Source organism: Zalophus californianus, chromosome 5 (assembly GCF_009762305.2).
Source record: "Zalophus californianus isolate mZalCal1 chromosome 5, mZalCal1.pri.v2, whole genome shotgun sequence".
NCBI classification, from domain to species: Eukaryota; Metazoa; Chordata; class Mammalia; order Carnivora; family Otariidae; genus Zalophus; species Zalophus californianus.
Genome location: NC_045599.1, coordinates 88,416,667 through 88,434,837, shown reverse-complemented (window position 1 = coordinate 88,434,837; position 18,171 = coordinate 88,416,667). Strand labels below are relative to the sequence as shown.

Here is an 18,171-nt window from a genome sequence, read left to right as displayed (position 1 = left end):
ATCATAGAAATTGTCTAAAAGAGCAGAAATGGGGCATCTGGGTGGCTCAATCCGTTAAGCTTCCGACTTTTGATTTTGCCTCGGGTCGTGATCTCAGGGTTGTGAGATCGAGCCCTGCATCGGGCTCTCTGCTGGGCGTGGAGCCTGCTTAAGATTCTCTCTCTCCCTCTCCCCTCTTCTTCCTCTCTCTCTCTCTCTCTCTCTCTCTCAAATAAAATTAAAAAAATGAACAGAAATTACGAAAAGCTGGGAGAGAACCCATAATATGAGCCAGAGGCAGCCATTGCTGGTGTTCCGGCTTCGGTCCCTTCCTGTGAGGTTTCTGAAGGATAAACATCAGAGCCCTCTCCCTTCCCCTACAGAGTGTGCTCATGGGGATGTGCGCACCCATTCCAAACCCACAAGCAGCACGTTATATTGGATTTCACCATTTCATTCTAGGATACAGTTGCGGAGAAACTCAAGTGTTCGGGTTTTTCACTTCTTGTACATGATCTTTAGTAAACACCTTTTCATTTCTAGATGATCTACCTTGGTTCCTTTTCAAATCCAATCTTCTTTTTTGACTATCCTATCCTTCCATTATGACCCTTCTTCCTCTCTTCATTTTAAATATTTATTTTCTAGTGTTTCATCTGTTGTCTGTGGTTCTCATAAATGCTGATTCTGTCTCACGTGATTTGTTTTCCATTTTCTCTTTGTGTGGGTTGAGGGGAGGGCATGCATACCAGCTCATCTTTGGTGGAGATTGTGTCTTCTACGGAGTCTTGTGGGTCCTGGGTTGTAGACGTCCCTACAGAGTGGTTCTGTGCATGGATCTGTTGGGACCCATGACCTGGCTCATGGGCCCTGAGAGGAGAAATCAGCCACGGTTGCGTGAGGAGTCCCCAGAGGGAAAAGAAGTCAGGGTCAGAGCTGAGTGAGTGGGACACGATAAGCCAGCTTGGAAGCAAAGTGCTTCCAAGGTCAGAGGTTTAGGGCTAGTTTCTGTTACATTCTTGGCTTAGATTCCTGTTTCACATCTACATATTGACAAGTATGTGGCTCTGATTCCTCAAAAGAGGCTCTTTTCACTTTTCCCACCCAGACCCTGATGGCTAAGTTTCCTCACCACATCTCCAAAAAGGAAATCTTCTAGTCTTTTACTCTAGGCAGCACTCTGAGAGTCCTGGCCCATGTAGGGGGTCTCTGTTCTGGCTCTCTGCCCTGCCCTTAGCACAGATGCCAGAAGCCCAGGTCCTAGGGCCTCCATATTGGTCTGAAACCTCTGTTGGCCTGTATCATGGCCACCTTGCCTTTCTTCTTGGGCAGAGTTCCTTCTTCATTTCTGGCACCCAGGGATTCATCTCTCCTTCTTTCAAGCTTGCATTTATGTTTGTTCTGGGTGTGACTGGCCCCATTAGCTCAGTATGCAGTGTTGCCAGAACCTTCAGAATCCTGCTTCTGATGGCAAAAGATGAGAAGGCTTCAGCTGTGAGGTGCCAAGGGAGGATTGAATATGTGGGTTGGGGCCATGGAAAATGGAGAAGGTAATGGGAATTGGAAGGGAGCTAGTCAGACCCAGCCTCGTGTGGACGACCCTCCTTCACAACCTCTTTGACTGATGGAGCATGGCCGATGCATGCCAGAAACCTGGTTTTCAACAGAGACAGGTGTGCCCATTGAGGGGGTGCCTGGAGTGGTGGTGGGGGCAGGGTGTGTTCCAGTTGTTTGAAAGGTTTTTCTTACAGTGAACCAAAATCTGTTTGCCTGTAACTCCCCTTCATTTATCTCTGTCCCGGTCCATAGAGTGACAAAGCCCATGGCTTTGTCCACACATCAGTCCTTCAGCTGGTGGAGACAGCTGGCTTGTCTCCTCCCGGTCATCTTGTCCAGGCTGTGAAGGGGTAACTCCACCGCAGGCGTGCGGCTCACAGCCTCAGACACCCTCGTCGCTGGCCTGCTTTCCCATGCCTGGGCCTGCTCCCACAGCGTGGGTGCCTCGCACCCTCTGTGCTCCGCAGGAGGAGATGGCCGAGCTGAAGGCCCAGCTCTACCTCCTGGAGAAGGAGAAGAAGGCCCTGGAGCTGAAGCTGAGCACGCGGGAGGCCCAGGAGCAGGCCTACCTGGTGCACATCGAGCACCTGAAGTCCGAGGTGGAGGAACAGAAGGAGCAGTGCACGCGGTCCCTGAGCTCCACCAGCAGCGGCGGCAAGGACAAGCCCGGCAAGGTAGGAGCAGGGCTGCGGGGACCCCCCAGCCCCAGCCTTACCGCCCACCCAGTCTCCACCGCCCCCTCCCTGCCCCACAGCCTCAGTTTCCTTATTTGCATGGGAACTGCAAGCCTTTCCAGAGATCTTAAAGAAGGTAACATTTTGAGAGCAAAGAAACCAAATCCACTCTTTAAAAAAAACTGCACTTTAGGTACTAGTTACAGCATTTTCCCATGCCACAGTCTGATCAGGGGAGGGATCGGTGCTGTCGCCCAGGGCTCTGACACCGGGCCGCCTCCTTGGCTCCCCCGCCTGGCACAGCAACCATCGCCTGTGGCCTCTTGGTCACATCTGCACTGATCGTTGCATTTGTTGGCCTCCTATAAATCTCAGCGCTGAGGAAGGAGTAGGCAACCCCATTTACATGAGGGAAACGAGGCTCACAAGTGAGGGGGTCTCGCAGCTAATAAATGGCAGCATCAGGATTTAAACCGAATTTGACTAATGGCCCTCCTCCCCTCATCCGTGTTGCCACCTCAGCTTCTGTTGGCATTTCTGCCGTCGGGGAGGGGGGAAGCAGGAAGCCGCTGAGGCAGAGGAGGAGGAAGGCAGGCCCCGGCTCACACATAGGATGTCACAGAGCGTGGGCTGACAGGTGATATCATCTGGCAAACTCACACTCCCATGAGCCCAGAAGTCTTTTTCTCTAGAATCCAAGCTCATTCCATCATACTGTATCTCAGAATTATTCCAGATATTGCACGGGAGAAAAAAAATACTCCAGACCCTAAAGAATTACATGCCTCATGCCAGGGTACTGAAGTTCTTTGTTCTGCATTGTACTTTCCGTTCCTAATAAATGCTACCGGGGGAGGACATGCACCCGTCTGGGCCTAGGAGAGGTCACCGGGAGAGGCCCTGTGAAACCATCTGCCCACTGCCTGTGGAGTGGAGTCTGGGTGGACAGCAGCCTACAAAGAGTTTCATGTGATAATATCTGGGGCTTAAGAAAATGGGGTCTCCCCTTCCACGCCAACACCTTAAAAATCCTTGTACAGCCGTTTGAGTCTGTTACCAGTCACTCTGGGACAGAGCTGAGAGAGCGCCGGCGTTCGCCAGTGTGCTCCTAGGGTGTGGTGGAAACGGACCTACCAGGTTCTTGCCAGAAGGCCCGCGAGCTGAGCATTTCCCCCAGTTCTTGGTGTTTATTTTGACTGAGGGAGACACTGTGTTGTGTGGAATGGCTTCGAAGTACAGAAATCTATGGGAAAAGGCCAGATGGCTTTATTTTTATTTTTATTTTTTTTACCTTCAAGTAAGAGGCTTTATAAGAGTACCTTGTGTTTAGGTAATGAAATTATTGTAAGCTGATTATCTTGTCTTTAAATATCAGATCCATTTACTATTTCAATGCAATCTCCCTTCTGGGCTGTCCATTTAGCCTTGTTGGTCGGTAGATGAGGCGGACAGTCCGTAGGAGGGGTCGCCAAACTGTGAAGAAGCCACAAGTCATTATCTTACGGTCTTCAGGTCACACAGACTCCTCTGCGAGTACGGAACCGGGCCGTTCTAGAACTGTAGTGTGAAAGCAGACACAGTGTAGACACAAAGGGGTGTGGGCTGTGTTCTAATAACACTTCCTTCACGGACACTGAAATTTCATATAATGTGTACACATCACGAAATAGTCTTTTCTTCATGAGTTTTAAAAATAGAAGACAGTGCTTAGCCTGCAGGCCTTTATAGAAACAGGTGGCAGGCAAGGCTGGGAGCTAGCGCATCCACTCTGGCTCCACAGGGTGGGTGCTGTGTTTGCTCTAAAACTTCCCTCCAGCCAGCAGGCTGCATCCCAAGTGTGATCCGGGCCGCCTTCGGGTTTTGCAGCTGCTGTCTGTATGCAACAGACACTACTGCACATGTTCACGGAGAGGCACCGGGTGAGACAGAGCCGCCCCTGTCTTTAAGGACTCTTAGGAAATGTCATCATGTGGGAGCTGATACACAGCGTAGTGGAATCGCAGCGGATCCTAGGGGCTGGCATTGGGGGCCTGGGTCTGCAGGCAGAGAGGTGTCGGGAGGCTGGCGGGGCTGCTGCGGCAGGACCCCCCGGGTGTGGTCCTGCGCTGGAGGGGGCTAATGGAGACCCTGTGCCCTCCTGTCATCTGGACTGGGGCACTCACTTCGTACATCCCATCGCAATACACCTTTCCGCTGACATTCTGTCCCCTGCGACAGGCCACGGGCTTTTTGGTCTCAAGTGTGGGTTGTGGTGGACTGTAGGAGTCTGCTGAGCAGGCGGTCAGATGAGCGCCTCCCGGGCCCCCAGTTCCGCAGCACAGCTTCTGCCCTCCGTCTGCTCAGAGGGGCACGAGGGCTGCTGTACAAGGATCCGAGCTCAGTTTAGGACTTAAGAGTTCGGGCCCTCATGCTGCCTCATCTGTAAAAGGAGAGGATTGGATTTACATGACATCAAAATTCCTGTCTGAGGGTCACAACTGAAACTAATGGTCAACTAACTTCAATTAAAAAGGGGGGCGGTCGTCTGTGGCTCAGTCCGTTAAGCGTCTGACTTGATTTGGGGTCAGGTCATGATCTCAGGGTGGTGAGATGGAGGCCTGCTGGAAGCCCTGTGTCAGGCTCCACCTGCACCCACCTCTCTCTCTCTCTCTCACACACACACACACACACACACACACACACACACACACAGGGTGCACATCTGTCTTCCTTTTTTCCTGGGTTTTCTAGATGATTATACTGTACCCACTAAAGCTCCTAAATCTAGAGAAGATTGGTTTTCTCCCAGGAAGTGGGTTGGGAGAGGGGCAAGGACACTCAGGTGCATTTCCCACTTGTCTTTTATGAATCACAAGAGGCTTAACCCAGTGGTGAAGAGCGCAGATGTGTAGCCAGCTGACCTAGGTTTGAATCCTGATACCACCCTGTCCTAGCTGATGGCTCAGGGCAGCATAACTTCTCTGTACCTTAGTTTTCTCCTTGGTAAATGGGCATAAAGACAGTATCTGCCTCAAAGGGTCACCACGATGGCTCAGTGGGAGAACGTGTGTGGGGAGAGCTCAGAGCACGCCGGGAATCCCCGGGGCCCACCAGCCAGTTTACAAAGGTCCAAAGAAGTGGGCAGAGCTGCCTTGTGCCTCCAAGGTGCTGTCAGGCTTGGCTCCAGGGCTAACCAGAATGTGTCTGCCGTCCTCAGGAATGTGCTGATGCCGCCTCCCCAGCTCTCTCACTGGCTGAACTAAGGACAACGTGTAGCGACAGTGAGCTGGCTGCCGAGTTCGCCAATGCCATCCGTAGGTAAGCCCCCTTCCCACGGCCCCGGTGAGCGATGTATTCCCGGTTCTCTTGCTGCGCAGCTCAGCTCTTCATGGGTCATTACAGGGAAGGAGCAGGTGCGGATAGGTCCGACTTTTACCCAGGCCTTGGAGGCTGGAGAATGTATCCCCGGCTTGGAACGTGGAGAAGGCCTGCTGGCGCCAGGCCTTTTGAGAGGGGAGCGGCGGGGGAGAGCATACAGGCAGTCATTTCACCTGCAAGCAGAAAATGTCTCTTGCTTTGCTTTTTTTGTTGTGCTCTTGCATTGACGAGAACCTCAGGACAGTGTTAAATGGTGATGATCAGTCATCTTTGTCTCGTTCCCACCTTCGTGGGAACACTTCCTTTCAACATCACTGGCTCTTTCCAATCAGAAGACCTCATGGATATATTTATTCAGTCCTGGACATTCTTCCTCTGCTGTCTCAGTGTTTCTTTCCCTCCCTTCTTCCTCTCCTCCTGCAAGGAGAAACATGCTGACTCATTCAGATCTGTCTCCCACATCGTAACTTGGCATACTCCCGCCATCCTTTTGCAGTGTCGTCCGGTAGGCATGGAACTTAAGCCACCTAGGAAGTTTCATTCTCTAGTAGTCAAATTAAAAAAGTAAAAAGAGGGAGCCTGGGTGGCTCAGTTGGTTAAGTGTCCGACTCTTCATCTCAGCTCAGGTCTTGATCTCAGGGTCATGAGTTCAAGCTCTGCGTTGGGCTCCATGCTGCGTGTGGAGCCTACTTTAAAAAAAAAAGTAAAAAAACCCAATAAATCCACTCTAATTTATTTTATTTAACCCAGTGTATCCAAAATATCATTTCAATATGTAATTCGTATTTTTTTTTAAAAGACGTATAAGATAAATTTTCTTCCTCCTTCTCCTCCTCTTCCTCCTTCTCCTCCTCTTCCTCATTCGTCTTCCTCACTAAGTCTTCAAATCTGGTATATATTTTACACTTACAGCACGTCTCACATTCAAACCAGCCAACATTTCAAGTGCACAGGAGCTCACGTAGCGATTCTGGAAAGGTTCTTTGGCTCAGTTTTCCAGCTCACAGATTCCTTCTCTGCTATATCCATTGTGGTGTGTGGCTTCTATGTTGAGTTTTTTCATTTTGGTGATGAAATCTATCATCTCTTTTTTTAACAAGATGAGGCTATCTGAGGCTATTTATTATATATATTCTAAAAATGTTATTCTGTCTGCTGTAATAACTCTGTTTCCTCATGTGTAAGTTCTTTTTAGAGTTGAGTTTTGTGACTCTTGGTTTTGGGTCACAAGCCCAACTGCTGGGCTTCCGGTCCTCCTGGCTGACAACACCTCTCTGTGCAGATGTGGTCCAAGCATCTGGCCCCCTCCTGTTCACATGGCTGGCACCCCTGGTTTGGCCCCTCTGAATCCCCTTCCTCCTTTTTTAGCAGCTTCCTTCCCTGTGCATTCTGAGTTGTGGTTTCCCTTTTCAAGAAGAATAAAAGTCTGCCTTTCATTTTTTATGATTGCTCATGGTTTCTGGTATACAAACAGTGCTCCTTGCTTTCCTGACATGCTTGAGGATTTTTTGAAGATGGGTTTCCCATCATTTCTGGGGGCTGGGGGTAGGAGGGGATGGCGACAGCAGCCGCTCTGTCTGCTGTCCTGATGCAGCCGGGGCCATTTCCGTTATGGTGTGGCCTCCAAGCGGAGGGTGGGCGGAAGGCTGCCTGGTGGGGAACTTCGCCACCCTCCTGATTTACTCACTGTCCCTTGGTGTCTTTCCTTCCAAGTTGTAATAGCTCTGCTTCACATTGCCAGCGCCTCTGGCCATGAGGTGAAGTGGTAATTGCTTTGCTTGAGGCAGGAAGAGAAAAGCAGTGCAGGGAAAATGCCCTCAACAAATCCTCAGGACATGACTGTGCCAGAAACATGGGATACAAATCCACTCCCCGCTTCCAACTGGGAGCCATTTGGATATTGTATCTGTAAGCTAAGCCCCTCAATTTTTCAAATTCCCCAAACCCCCAAGGCCTTCGCTGGCTCAAGTAGGACGCGGGTTCCGCTGACTAAACAGAGAGAGACTTCATTTGTTTTGTCAGTTACAACGGGCTTCCAGTAACCAGCCGAAAGTTGGTTAGCATGGATTTCTAATCAAGACCCGGATAGATGGAGCCAAGAAAGAACCCACAGGGCTATGGGAGAAAGGAAAATAACATCATTATACTGTAAATATAGCCTAGGAACTGGAAGAATCATTTCATGAGGGCAGAGAATTCGGACACCTGAGAGCTGAGGTCTGGGGGTGTTTTTATTTTTAAAAATCAAGTGGAAACTAACATCTTCTTTGAAGGTCTTAAATCACTGCCCAACTCGTGGTTGAAATCAGTGGAATCTGCCCTATATTTTCAGAAATAGTCCTCCCTTAAAAAAGGATGGTTGCAAACACCAACATCGTGGGGCCGGGCGTCCAGGCTCCAAAGAGCAGGGGTAAGGAGGGGCTTGGGGAACAGGTGAAGCAGTGGTCTTTTCTTGAGGAGAAACCTCTCAGGAAGGTGCCTTGTGACATCCAGGTTGCTGGTTCTAGGTCATGGCCCTGTCCCAGGCAGGTCTCCCCGCGAGCTACCTCCCTGGGCTTTGGCCTCCACCGGCCCTTCGCGTCCCAGCCCCGCCCTCTGTGTGTCTTCTCCCAGCCTTCTGTTTGGAGCCAGACCAGGACTCCAGACAATCCCACACGGACTGCGTCACTCCCGTCTGGTCTGATTTCGTTCCCTGCACGTGCGTGAGCACTTACGGCGTGCTACTGGCTGCAGGGTTACCATCAGACCCCATCTGGATGGCCAGGCTTCCGGCCTGGCACGGCAGGAGTCTTCTTATCGGAGTACCTTGTTTTTGCTGTGTTCTGCACCAGCTGTGGGCCACGGAACCCTTCTTCATCTCCGATCCCTCTCTTGCTCTTGGTCCTAGTAAACTTCCAGTGAATGACCTTTCCAGCAGAGAAGTGAACTGTGAAAATGCAGTTGAGAGTGTATTTTTTTTAAAGATTTTATTTATTTGCCAGAGAGAGAGAGCATAGACGAGAGAGCATGAGTGAGCACAAGCAGGGGGAGTGGCAGAGGGAGAAGCAGGCTTCCCGCCAAGCAGGGAGCCCGATGCGGGGCTCGATCCCAGGACCCTGGGATCATGACCCAGGCTGAAGGCAGACGCCTAACCGACTGAGCCACCCAGGCGTCCTGGGAGTGTATTTTCAGAAATGTCTCTGCCTTGTACTGATCTGGTGTTTGTGCAGCCTGCCTTCGGGACCTGAGCACAGCTGAGAGGAGAGGCTGTTTCATCTCTGTCCTACTCTTGGAAGGCAGCGAGGGGCAGGTGTTGCTCTCCACAGGATGGGGGTGGGCTGGGGACTGGCACAGCGAGGCTGAGGAGCTTCCCAAGGGCATGCAGGGAGGCAGAGGGGAAATCGCGTGCCTTCACCTTCTCTGCTGGGCCCCTGTGTGAGGGCAGTGGTGCTCACAGAGGTGAGCTGAACCCACTTGTGTGGGCTCAGCTGAAGACTCTGTCCACTGTAGTGTGCGTGGTCTGGGCAAACGGGAGCGACTGTACCGCCGGTACATGACCGTGCATCTGTCTCCCAAATGCTGAGGGCATATGAAGTGCCGGGGGTCAGGGGGCAAGCTTCCTCACACACACAGACCCCCGGTCACATTGGGGAAGAGGTAGGGATGCCCTTCAGTGCTAGAGGACAGAGGAGAGTTGGGAGGGGGCTTGTGACACGGTGACCACCTCAGAGGGTTCCACGTGCACCCGGCAGGACCCCGCTCAATGGGCGATCAGAACCAGCTCCAGCTCCTCCACAGCCCCGTGCACACGCGGGAGGCGGCTGGGGGGCATGCAGTCCCAGGCCCACCGGGGGCTCTACTGAGCCCTTTAAGGAACCGGGACCCACCACCTGTGCATGCATGTATACCAGATCATTCTGCAAAATGCTGCCTAAAGGCAGTCCACACACGAGTGGCCACTCTGTCCAGGGACCAGATGTGCTGACTCTTGAAGCAGAGGAGCGCACAGACCTCCTTTTCTCTCTCCGGGGAGTAACAAGCCACCGCTGCTTGGAGAAGGGCCGCGTGTCACATCCCTGTAAGGAGCGCTCTGGGGCAGGCGGGCCTCACCTGACTGGTGGGGTCATGAGACACCAGATCTGGGGGACCTGGACGTGCCCCTGTTGGGCGTGCAGCTGGCCCACGCAGGACGGGGCAGGCAGGAGGCAGTGTCTCGGACTTGAGAGGGACGCGTGGGAAGCCCCCATTCCCCTGGCGCAAGAGTCGGCACCAGTGTGCAAGTCACTGCGGAGGCGAAGAGCTCCAGACGGCAGGCCCTGACACGTGCGACCAGCAGGAGTGACCCAAGAGCCAAGAAAAGAAGTCTCAGAGCCAGGCGGCCAGTCCTTCCCACTGGAGCTGGCTAAGAACGGGCGAGCGGGCTGTGGCAGGGCTCAGCGAAGGGCGCGGGCCTGCAGCCTCACCAAGTGTTTGTAAGGTGCAGATCTGATGGTTACCCTGTGCTAGTGTTCTGCTGTGTAACAAACCACCACAAGCTTAGGGGCTGGAAACAACACCCATTCGTTAGCCCACGATGTCCAGCGTCCGTGGGGCAGAAGTCTGGGCACAGCATGGCTGGCTTCTCTGCTCAGGGCCGCGTCCTCATCTGAGGCTCTTGGGAAGAATCTGCCTCCAACTCCTTCTGCCTCTTGGCAGGTCAGTTCCTTGTGGTTGTAGGGCTGACATCCCGTTTCCTTGCTGGTTGTTGGCGTGTGGTAACTCGGCTCCTGGAGGCCTCTGACATACCTTCTGCACAACCCCCTCCATCCCGAAAGTCAGCAAGGAGAACCTCCCACTCATCAAATCCCTTGCCTGCTTTAAATCTCTTCTAGGAGGAGCCCGGCCCCTTTTAAGGGCTCACCTAATTAGGTCAGGTCTACCCAGAATAATCTCCTTATCTAAGATCAGCTGTTTGGGGCCTTAATTACACCTGCAAAATTCTCTCACAGGTACCTAGATTCGTTTTTTGATTGAGTAACCGGGAGAAAGTGTGTCTATACTAAGTAGGGCCATTTTAGAATCCTTCCCAGCTCACCTTGTTACTTAAAGCCTTCCAGTGACTCGCAGCAGTGTCCAAACGCCTTAGCAAGTGTGTGATCTGGACCCCCCCCCCCGCCACCCCCACTTCTCCACCCTCACCTCCTAGCACAGGCCCCCTCCCACCCTGAGCCATCCCAGACCATTTGCTCTCTTTTGTGCCTCTAGGGGACTTGACTCAGCTGCGGCTCCTGCCTTCACACCATAATCTCACACTCTTAAGTGCTCACATCAGTGTGCTTCTACCCTGTCTACAACATGGGTTTGTTTGGTGTTTCTTTGGCTCCTGTGCCCTGAATTTCCTTCTGTCCCAGAACACATCATTGCTCTGCTTCTCATTCCCTGGTTCCAGCCTCCCCTCCCCGTTTCACCCACCACCCCCTGCAAAGAGAGTCCTTTTTGGGTGGGGATCATGACTTAATCCACGTATATGACCTCAACTTGGATGACTTTGTTCCTTCTAAATGGTCTCTAAATTCTCTCAGCTGCCTTTCTCTCTGCCCACTGGACATTTCTCCCAAATACCATGCTAGAACTTCAAAACAGCACTTCCAAAACAAATTCGAATCTGTCTCCTCCTGCACATTGAAATCGGCCCCGTTTTCAGAATTACTTATAATACAGATTATATTTTGCTGATGATTCAGGATTACAACTTTGCAGTCTCCTCCCTCTGCCTCCTGTTAGCAGAGGTGGTCTTTTTCCTTAAAATCCCAGGCATACGTGGCCATTTGCATTGTCTTCTCCTGAGGTTAGCCCTCAACTCCTCAGGACTCTGGAGGTAGCATCCTGATGGCTCACCCCGCGTTCTGCCACCAAGTACACCTTTAAGCACACTTCTGATTGCGTCTCTCTGCAGAGACCTCTTCGGTGGCTTGGCATGCCAGATCATGTGAATGTGGACTTCCTAGCCCACATTTCAGATGTTCCTCCTGTACGGAACCTATAGTCCAAGTTCTTCTGGACACTTCATCTTTCCAGGAGCATGCTCTTCACTTCGTGCCCCTGACTCTCTCAAGCCATGGACCCCTCCTCTCATCCCCTCCAGTAGAACACTCACCTTCCCGAAGCTTTCCTGTCGCCTCCACTGTGTACCTTTCTGCTCTTCTCTGTGGCCCCACAGGTGCTGACCACAAGCCTCCTCAGTTCAAAGCCATGTCCAAGTTCTACAAATACCTGCTCAGCTCTAGAAATCTTCCAGACTTGTAGGAAACATGCATCCATGAGAGGACAAAAGATGGCACCAGGTGACCCCTCTTAGCAGCAGCTACAGATTACTAACGTTTTTGAGCCATACAAATAGTGGAATGAAATGAAAAGGGAATTAGTTGGGGTCCTTTAAAAGAAGGAGCTCCCAGTGAGCAAAAGATCAGCAAAATCTTCATCATTTTGGTAGTCAGGCCAGTATTTTAAAAGGTCTGTTTCATTAAACTTGCACTTGCTGATTCCTTTTTTTTTTTTTTAAAGATTTTATTTATTTATTTGACAAGAGAGAGAAACAGCAAGAGAGGGAACACATGCAGGGGGAGTGGGAGAGGGAGAAGCAGGCTTCCTGCTGAGCAGGGAGCCCGATGCGGGGCTCGATCCCAGGACCCTTGGATCATGACCTGAGCCGAAGGCAGACGCTCAACAACTGAACCACCCAGGTGCCCCCACTTGCTGATTCTTCATATTTGGCTGATTTATACTGGCAATCAGATAACCGAAATTGTGCTTAGAATGCTGTAAATGCACATGGATGTTAATGGAAGACAAAGTGCACCAATGAGTTGATGATCATGTAAATAACTTGCTGAGCTCTAGAGCCAGGGCCCCCAAGGGCACCAGTAAAAACCAGGGCTCACCCCTAGGGTTGAGATGGGCGTAGCTTGGGTAACTGAGATCTCGGTGCATTTCCGTCATCCCCTCCATGGTCCAGAAGCTTGGAGAGAAGGCCTGAGCTGGGATCTCATAAAAGCACGGTGATGGAGAGCACCCCTCAGGCAAAGGCAGGAGCGTGCCTATGATCACGCAGCTGCATTTCCCGGGCGAGAACCATGGTCCTAGGAAAGTATGGGCCAAAACGATGGATGGTCATGATCATCTTGCTGCTACTCCTGCCAAATACAGCCACGCTCCCCCATAGGACCTGAGGAACATCACTACCTGGGCACGCCTCCTCATCGGGGCCACAGATGTGCTCTTCACTAGAGGTCTGGAGCACCTGCTCCACGCCTCCATGAGCCACGGCAGGGTGCTGCCCAAGAGCTCCGGCTTGCACACAGCCCCTGGTGTGCCTCCCAGTTCCGTGGGCGTACTGGCAAGTCTCTTACCTGGGCCCCGAGTTCCTCATCTAGAAAATGCGAGGAATACGAATAGTACTGATTTCCAAGGGTTGTGGTGAGAAGTCAATCATTCCATCCCTGTGAAGGACTTCGAGATCACTGTTACTGCTGCCTGCATTTGCTAAAAGATGAATGTATTGGCCGACTCTGGTGAGGACCATGAAGGAAATAACTAGGGTGATATGACACAGTCACTGTGGAGATGTTTTTTTAGATTAAATATAGATTGCAGTGAATACTATGGAGAAAGTGACAAGTGCTGGTTATAACCCTGTTGCTTTTGAGCGGGTGGTTTCGGTTCCCTTCAAGGGGATGCTTTACCCGTTGGTCTTCTGCCTGAGTTGAGATAAGCTGGAAAGAAAAACTTAAAAAGTACAGACTAAGGTCAAAAGGAAGGGTAAAGTCCTCTTTTATTGTCCTTCAAAGTGGTTTACAGAGTTTCAGTCCATGAGCTGTTGCTCACTGGAGGCCTCACTCAGATGAAAACAGGTTAAGTAACACACATTTTAGGTTTAGGTTTGAGGTTTGGCCTCATCTTTATATTAAATAAATCATCCTAGGTCTGTCCTGGACACTGTACAAACAAGTGCACTTCGGTCTCCTTCCTGCGGCCCAGGAACTGTTGGGGGCAGTTCTCAGCTCCCAGCATGCTCCCCACCCGGAGGGGGTTGGGCAGGGTCTTTGAGGGCCTCTCCTGTCTTCCTGGGTTCCATCCCCCATTGGAGCCTGCCAGGTCCAGAAAGTTCCCTCCAGTCTCCCAGGGGCCTGGGTATCAGGCAAAGAAACCGTTTGTTTTGTGGTGAGGCTGGGATTTCTGTACTTTCGGCTGGTGGGGCAGCGGTGTGGATGGAATTGGGGGATGGGAAGGGGTAGTGCTGCGGGTAGGTTTGTTTTGAATTTACTGAGCTCATGGTGACATTTTAAATTCTCTTCAGTTTTCTTTTTTTCCCTTTACACTATTAATCAACTTTAGGATGAAAAAGAAAAGACTCGAAACAGTAACACAATGTAGGACAAATAACCCCTTCCCGATTCTTACCAGTCCGAGGGGAGGGGGAGAACTCTTTCCTGTTTTCCTAGCCTTCCCTCAGCGACAGAGGCCTGTCTACAGGGCCCCACCTCCCAAGACACTTCTGCTAGGAAATGGTCCCTCTCTGGATTTCAGTAGGAAATGCAACCAGATGTGAGATTTCCTCGTGGCTGCTAGGGCCCAGGAGAGACCCACATTCCTCAGGAATTCCTCTGAGGCTCAGGCTTCCTTAGGGTGGGTGGGAGGATTCCCGGAGGAATCAGGAGTCCTTGGGTTTAGAGCTGGTTGTTAAGTTTCATTTAAAAAGATCTTTCCTCCTCCATCTTCACTCACAACAGCAGGAGTAGATTTTTGTGTTGCAATTCTTTCATTAGTGAGCTTGAAAAGCTTCATTTGTGCTCACAGTAGCTGGAGGCAGAAATGTAAAAGATACTTGAAAAGCCAGGAAAGGCCGAATCATCTGAACATCTGAGAGCCCTCCACGTGGGGGGTCGACCCCCTTAGCCCTCCTACAGGAAGCAGAACAATTGAGACTGGCTCTCACAGATTTCACAAAAAAAGCATACAAAATTCTAAAAACTTCAAGCAATGCAGAAGTGAGTAAAGCAGGAAATGAAAGCCTTCAGGCAGCCCCACTCCAGGAGTCGCCCATTGTTGCGGGGGGCGGGGGGGGGGGGGTGTTAGCTTTCTGGTCTATTGTTAGAGTAGCTCAGCCATTCAAGAGTAGCTCAGCCCTTCACACTCAGATTTTCAGTTGTTTTTGCAAAAGTGGCCTCCAATAGAAGTCACCCTTTTCACTTGACAATGTATCAGACACTTTTCCATGCCAATGCTTGTTGATCTGAGCTTTTTAAAAATAATTGCAGAGTATTTCAATAGAACCATTATAACCTTGCGGAATTCAACCAGTACCCGGGTTGATTCCCATTCTTAGCTGTTGTAACCAATACTTAAGTGAACCCAGCTGTAATCCGCTCATGTGTCTTTATACACCAACACATATTATAAGAAAAATTCCTAGAAATCAGGTTGCCTCATCAAGGAATAGGTTTACTTTTTATTTTGCTAGATCCTCCCAGATGGCTTTCCAAAACAGCTGTGCTCATGTACATTCCTCATACACTCATCAGTCATTTGCAGAGGAATTTCTTCCACAAATCTCGTTTCTCATGATGCTCCATCAGAAAGATACCTTCAAGGGAGTTATTCCTACACTGTTTTAACAACTGTTGCCACTGAGAAGCTGTCACCCAGGCGTGGTGCTCAACACTGGGTGTACGTTTGGGTAAGGTCTTCACCACCTGAGAGCCTACATGCCAGTGGGGGGTGCCTGCTGAGGTGAAAGACGGATCAGGGGCCCCTGGGTGGCTCAGTCGGTTAAGCAGCTGCCTTTGGCTCAGGTCATGATACCAGGGTCCTGGGATGGAGCCCCACATCGGGCTCCCTGCTCAGCGGGGAGTCTGCTTCTCCCACTCCCCCTTCTTGTGCTCCCTCTGTCTGACAAATAACGGATCAGATTGTGCTGCATGTGAGATTTGTGCTGCACAGGGCCCTGACGATGCAGTGACACTGTGCCTATGACAGGGGTACCTCTGGAGGGAGGGTGCTCATGAGTGTTTCCCTGCCCAGGTCTTATGCTCGAGGTAATCAGAGGAAGACAGGAAGTGCACTGGGCACTAGAAACCTCCCCTAACTGAATCCTAAGTCAATTACTTTGGCTTACCCAGCAGTAAAGAGCCCACAGAACTCGAAGGCTTGGGGGAGGGAGGTTGTCAAAGTGCAAATCTAAGTACTTTAAAGAGGAACCAAGGACCTTGAAAATGAGAGTATCGGGGTGCCTGGGTGGCTCAGTCGTTAAGCGTCTGCCTTCGGCTCAGGTCATGATCCCAGGGTCCTGGGATCGAGCCCCACATCGGGCTCCCTGCTCTGCGGGAAGCCTGCTTCTCCCTCTCCCACTCCCCCGGCTTGTGTTCCTTCTCTCCCTGTGTCTCTGTCAAATAAATAAAATCTTTAAAAAAAAAAAAAAGAAAAAAAGAAAATGAGTATCAATTTCTACTCCATCACTACTGTTTTTTGTTTTTACGAAGTAGGATCATGTTGATTTCACGGAGTCCAGACTTGTCCAAGGTAGGGCCCCAGACCAGAGGTTTCTGTTCTCAAAGCGGTGATTCAAGAGATACTTCTTAGCATTCCTGGAAAAGAGGGGGGTGGAACCCAAAGGAGGTTTTGTGGTTAAGGTGCACTCGTGAGCATTTGATAGGCCCACAGGACAAAGGAACTTCTAGATTGGCTGATTCCGTATCTGGATGGCTACAACCTTCTGTCTTGTTCCTTTGTGACACGTACTGCGATCTGAGCTCTCCAAAGGGCCCTTACCAGCCTTCAGGAATGCAGTGGTGAGATGTTTTGGACCTGAGGGGACCTCTAGGTACCTCGAATACCTTCCGTTTCATACCTGACTTTGACTTGGCAGCTCAACCTTCCTCCTCTGCCACCATTTCCAGGGTAACAGCCACCGCCCTGATCTTGTCAAGTTACTCCAGGCGTGCTTTGTCTCTCCTCCTTACAGAGAAAAGAAGTTAAAGGCCAGAGTTCAAGAGTTAGTGAGTGCCTTGGAAAGACTCACCAAGAGTAGTGAAATCCGACACCAGCAGTCGGCAGAGTTCGTCAATGACCTAAAGCGAGCCAACAGGTAACATCTCCATTTGTGGGTTTCCGGTGGTGCCTGGACTCCTACACCAGGAAGGGCATTTCCATAATTGCTGGGAACCTCACCAGCCTGCGTCCCCCCTACCCCAAGTCCTGGCCTTCCCTAAGGCATCATTTCCCAGTGTTCCATAGGAAACTAAGACATGCTCAGTAAAGGCTTCTCCTTGGGCCAGATGTGTTTGGGAAATGCAGCATACTAAGGTCCCTTTAACAATTCCTACCATAAAGGTTCTGAGAAGTTATAAAATTAAAAAAAAAAAAGATGGCGTTTAAGCCAACATTTTCCAGACAAAAAACTGGCTGTGTAACTTTTATATGAGCAACAGCTTTTATTAGTAAACTCTGGTCCCCAATGTGGGGCTCTAACTCATGACCCCGAGATCAAGAGTTACTCTACCAACAAAGCTGACCAGGTGCCCCTGTTGGTGGAACACTTTATGGGGCACTTCCGTAAGAACGCAGCCTCAAGCTTTTTGGGCTCAGGACCCCTTTATGCTCATAAAAAACTAAGGAACCCAAAGAACTCTGTTCTTATAAATTACTTATCTATTGATAAATCTCGGCTTAGAAACTAAAACCAAGACCAATTTTTCTAAGTTTTTGTTTATCAAAAAAATAAATTCAAAAGAATAGTAATAAATTGGTAACATGTAATACCATTGGCATTTATTAAAAAAACTATTTTCCAAAAAGATAGAAAAGTGGCACGGTTTTTACAATCTGCAAATCTCTTTACTGTCTGGTTGATTTTGCACCTTCACTTCTACAGGCAGTATTCTGTTGTGGAATAAATTGGGACACCTAGCTTCATGTGGAGCTGAGGTAAAGGGCGTCCAAGCCCGCTCTCCTGAGAGGGTTTTGGGAACCTAGGGAGTCGGTCTCCAGACCACACTTGGAGGACCTAACTGTACATGGAAGGGACTGGGCTGCTATTTTGGACCAGAGCAGGTATTAGGGCTTATCCAGCCCTGGGCTCTTCCCCTGCTCTCCCCACCAGGCTCTCAGGGAGACAGTTCAGAGGGGCCTATGTTCTGAGGGCTGGCAGCAGGAGTTGATGGCCTTGTGCTCTGAATCCCACCAGCCCAAAGCGTAAAGAGAAGTCCTCGGAGCCTCCCTCCTCCTAGGTGGGGTCTCTTAGACCACAGGGCTTGAGAACACTCCTGGTAACTTACGCTGCACCATCTGTTGCAGGCAGCTGTGGAACGACAGACTCATTACTTGTATTTATTCTTAAAAGATTTTATTTGTCAGGGAGAGAGAGCACAAGCAGGGGGAGTGGGAGAGGGAGAAACAGGCTCCCCACCGAGCAGGGAGCCCGATGAGGGGCTCAGTCCCAGGACCCTGGGATCATGACCTGAGCTGAAGGCAAATGCTTAACGACTGAGCCCCCCAGGCACCCCTCATCACTTGTATTTAAATAACAGACTTCTGAAATTCAGCTGCCTTTTCTTTCTTACCTATTTTGGATGTGGCTAGTCTGGGTCCT

At 50.6% G+C, this 18,171-nt stretch overlaps 1 protein-coding gene across 4 annotated transcripts in view; it reads left to right on the top strand.

Moving 5' to 3' along the window:
- Nucleotides 1-18,171, top strand: part of MCC (MCC regulator of WNT signaling pathway) — a 392,983-nt gene that overhangs the window by 369,161 nt on the left and 5,651 nt on the right. For all 4 annotated transcript variants that reach the window (XM_027605212.2, XM_027605213.2, XM_027605214.2 and 1 more), the window contains 3 exons: nt 2,004-2,210; nt 5,407-5,507; nt 16,546-16,668. In XM_027605212.2, the coding sequence (XP_027461013.2) occupies nt 2,004-2,210; nt 5,407-5,507; nt 16,546-16,668 (431 nt within the window). The remainder of the gene's footprint in view (nt 1-2,003; nt 2,211-5,406; nt 5,508-16,545; nt 16,669-18,171) is intronic.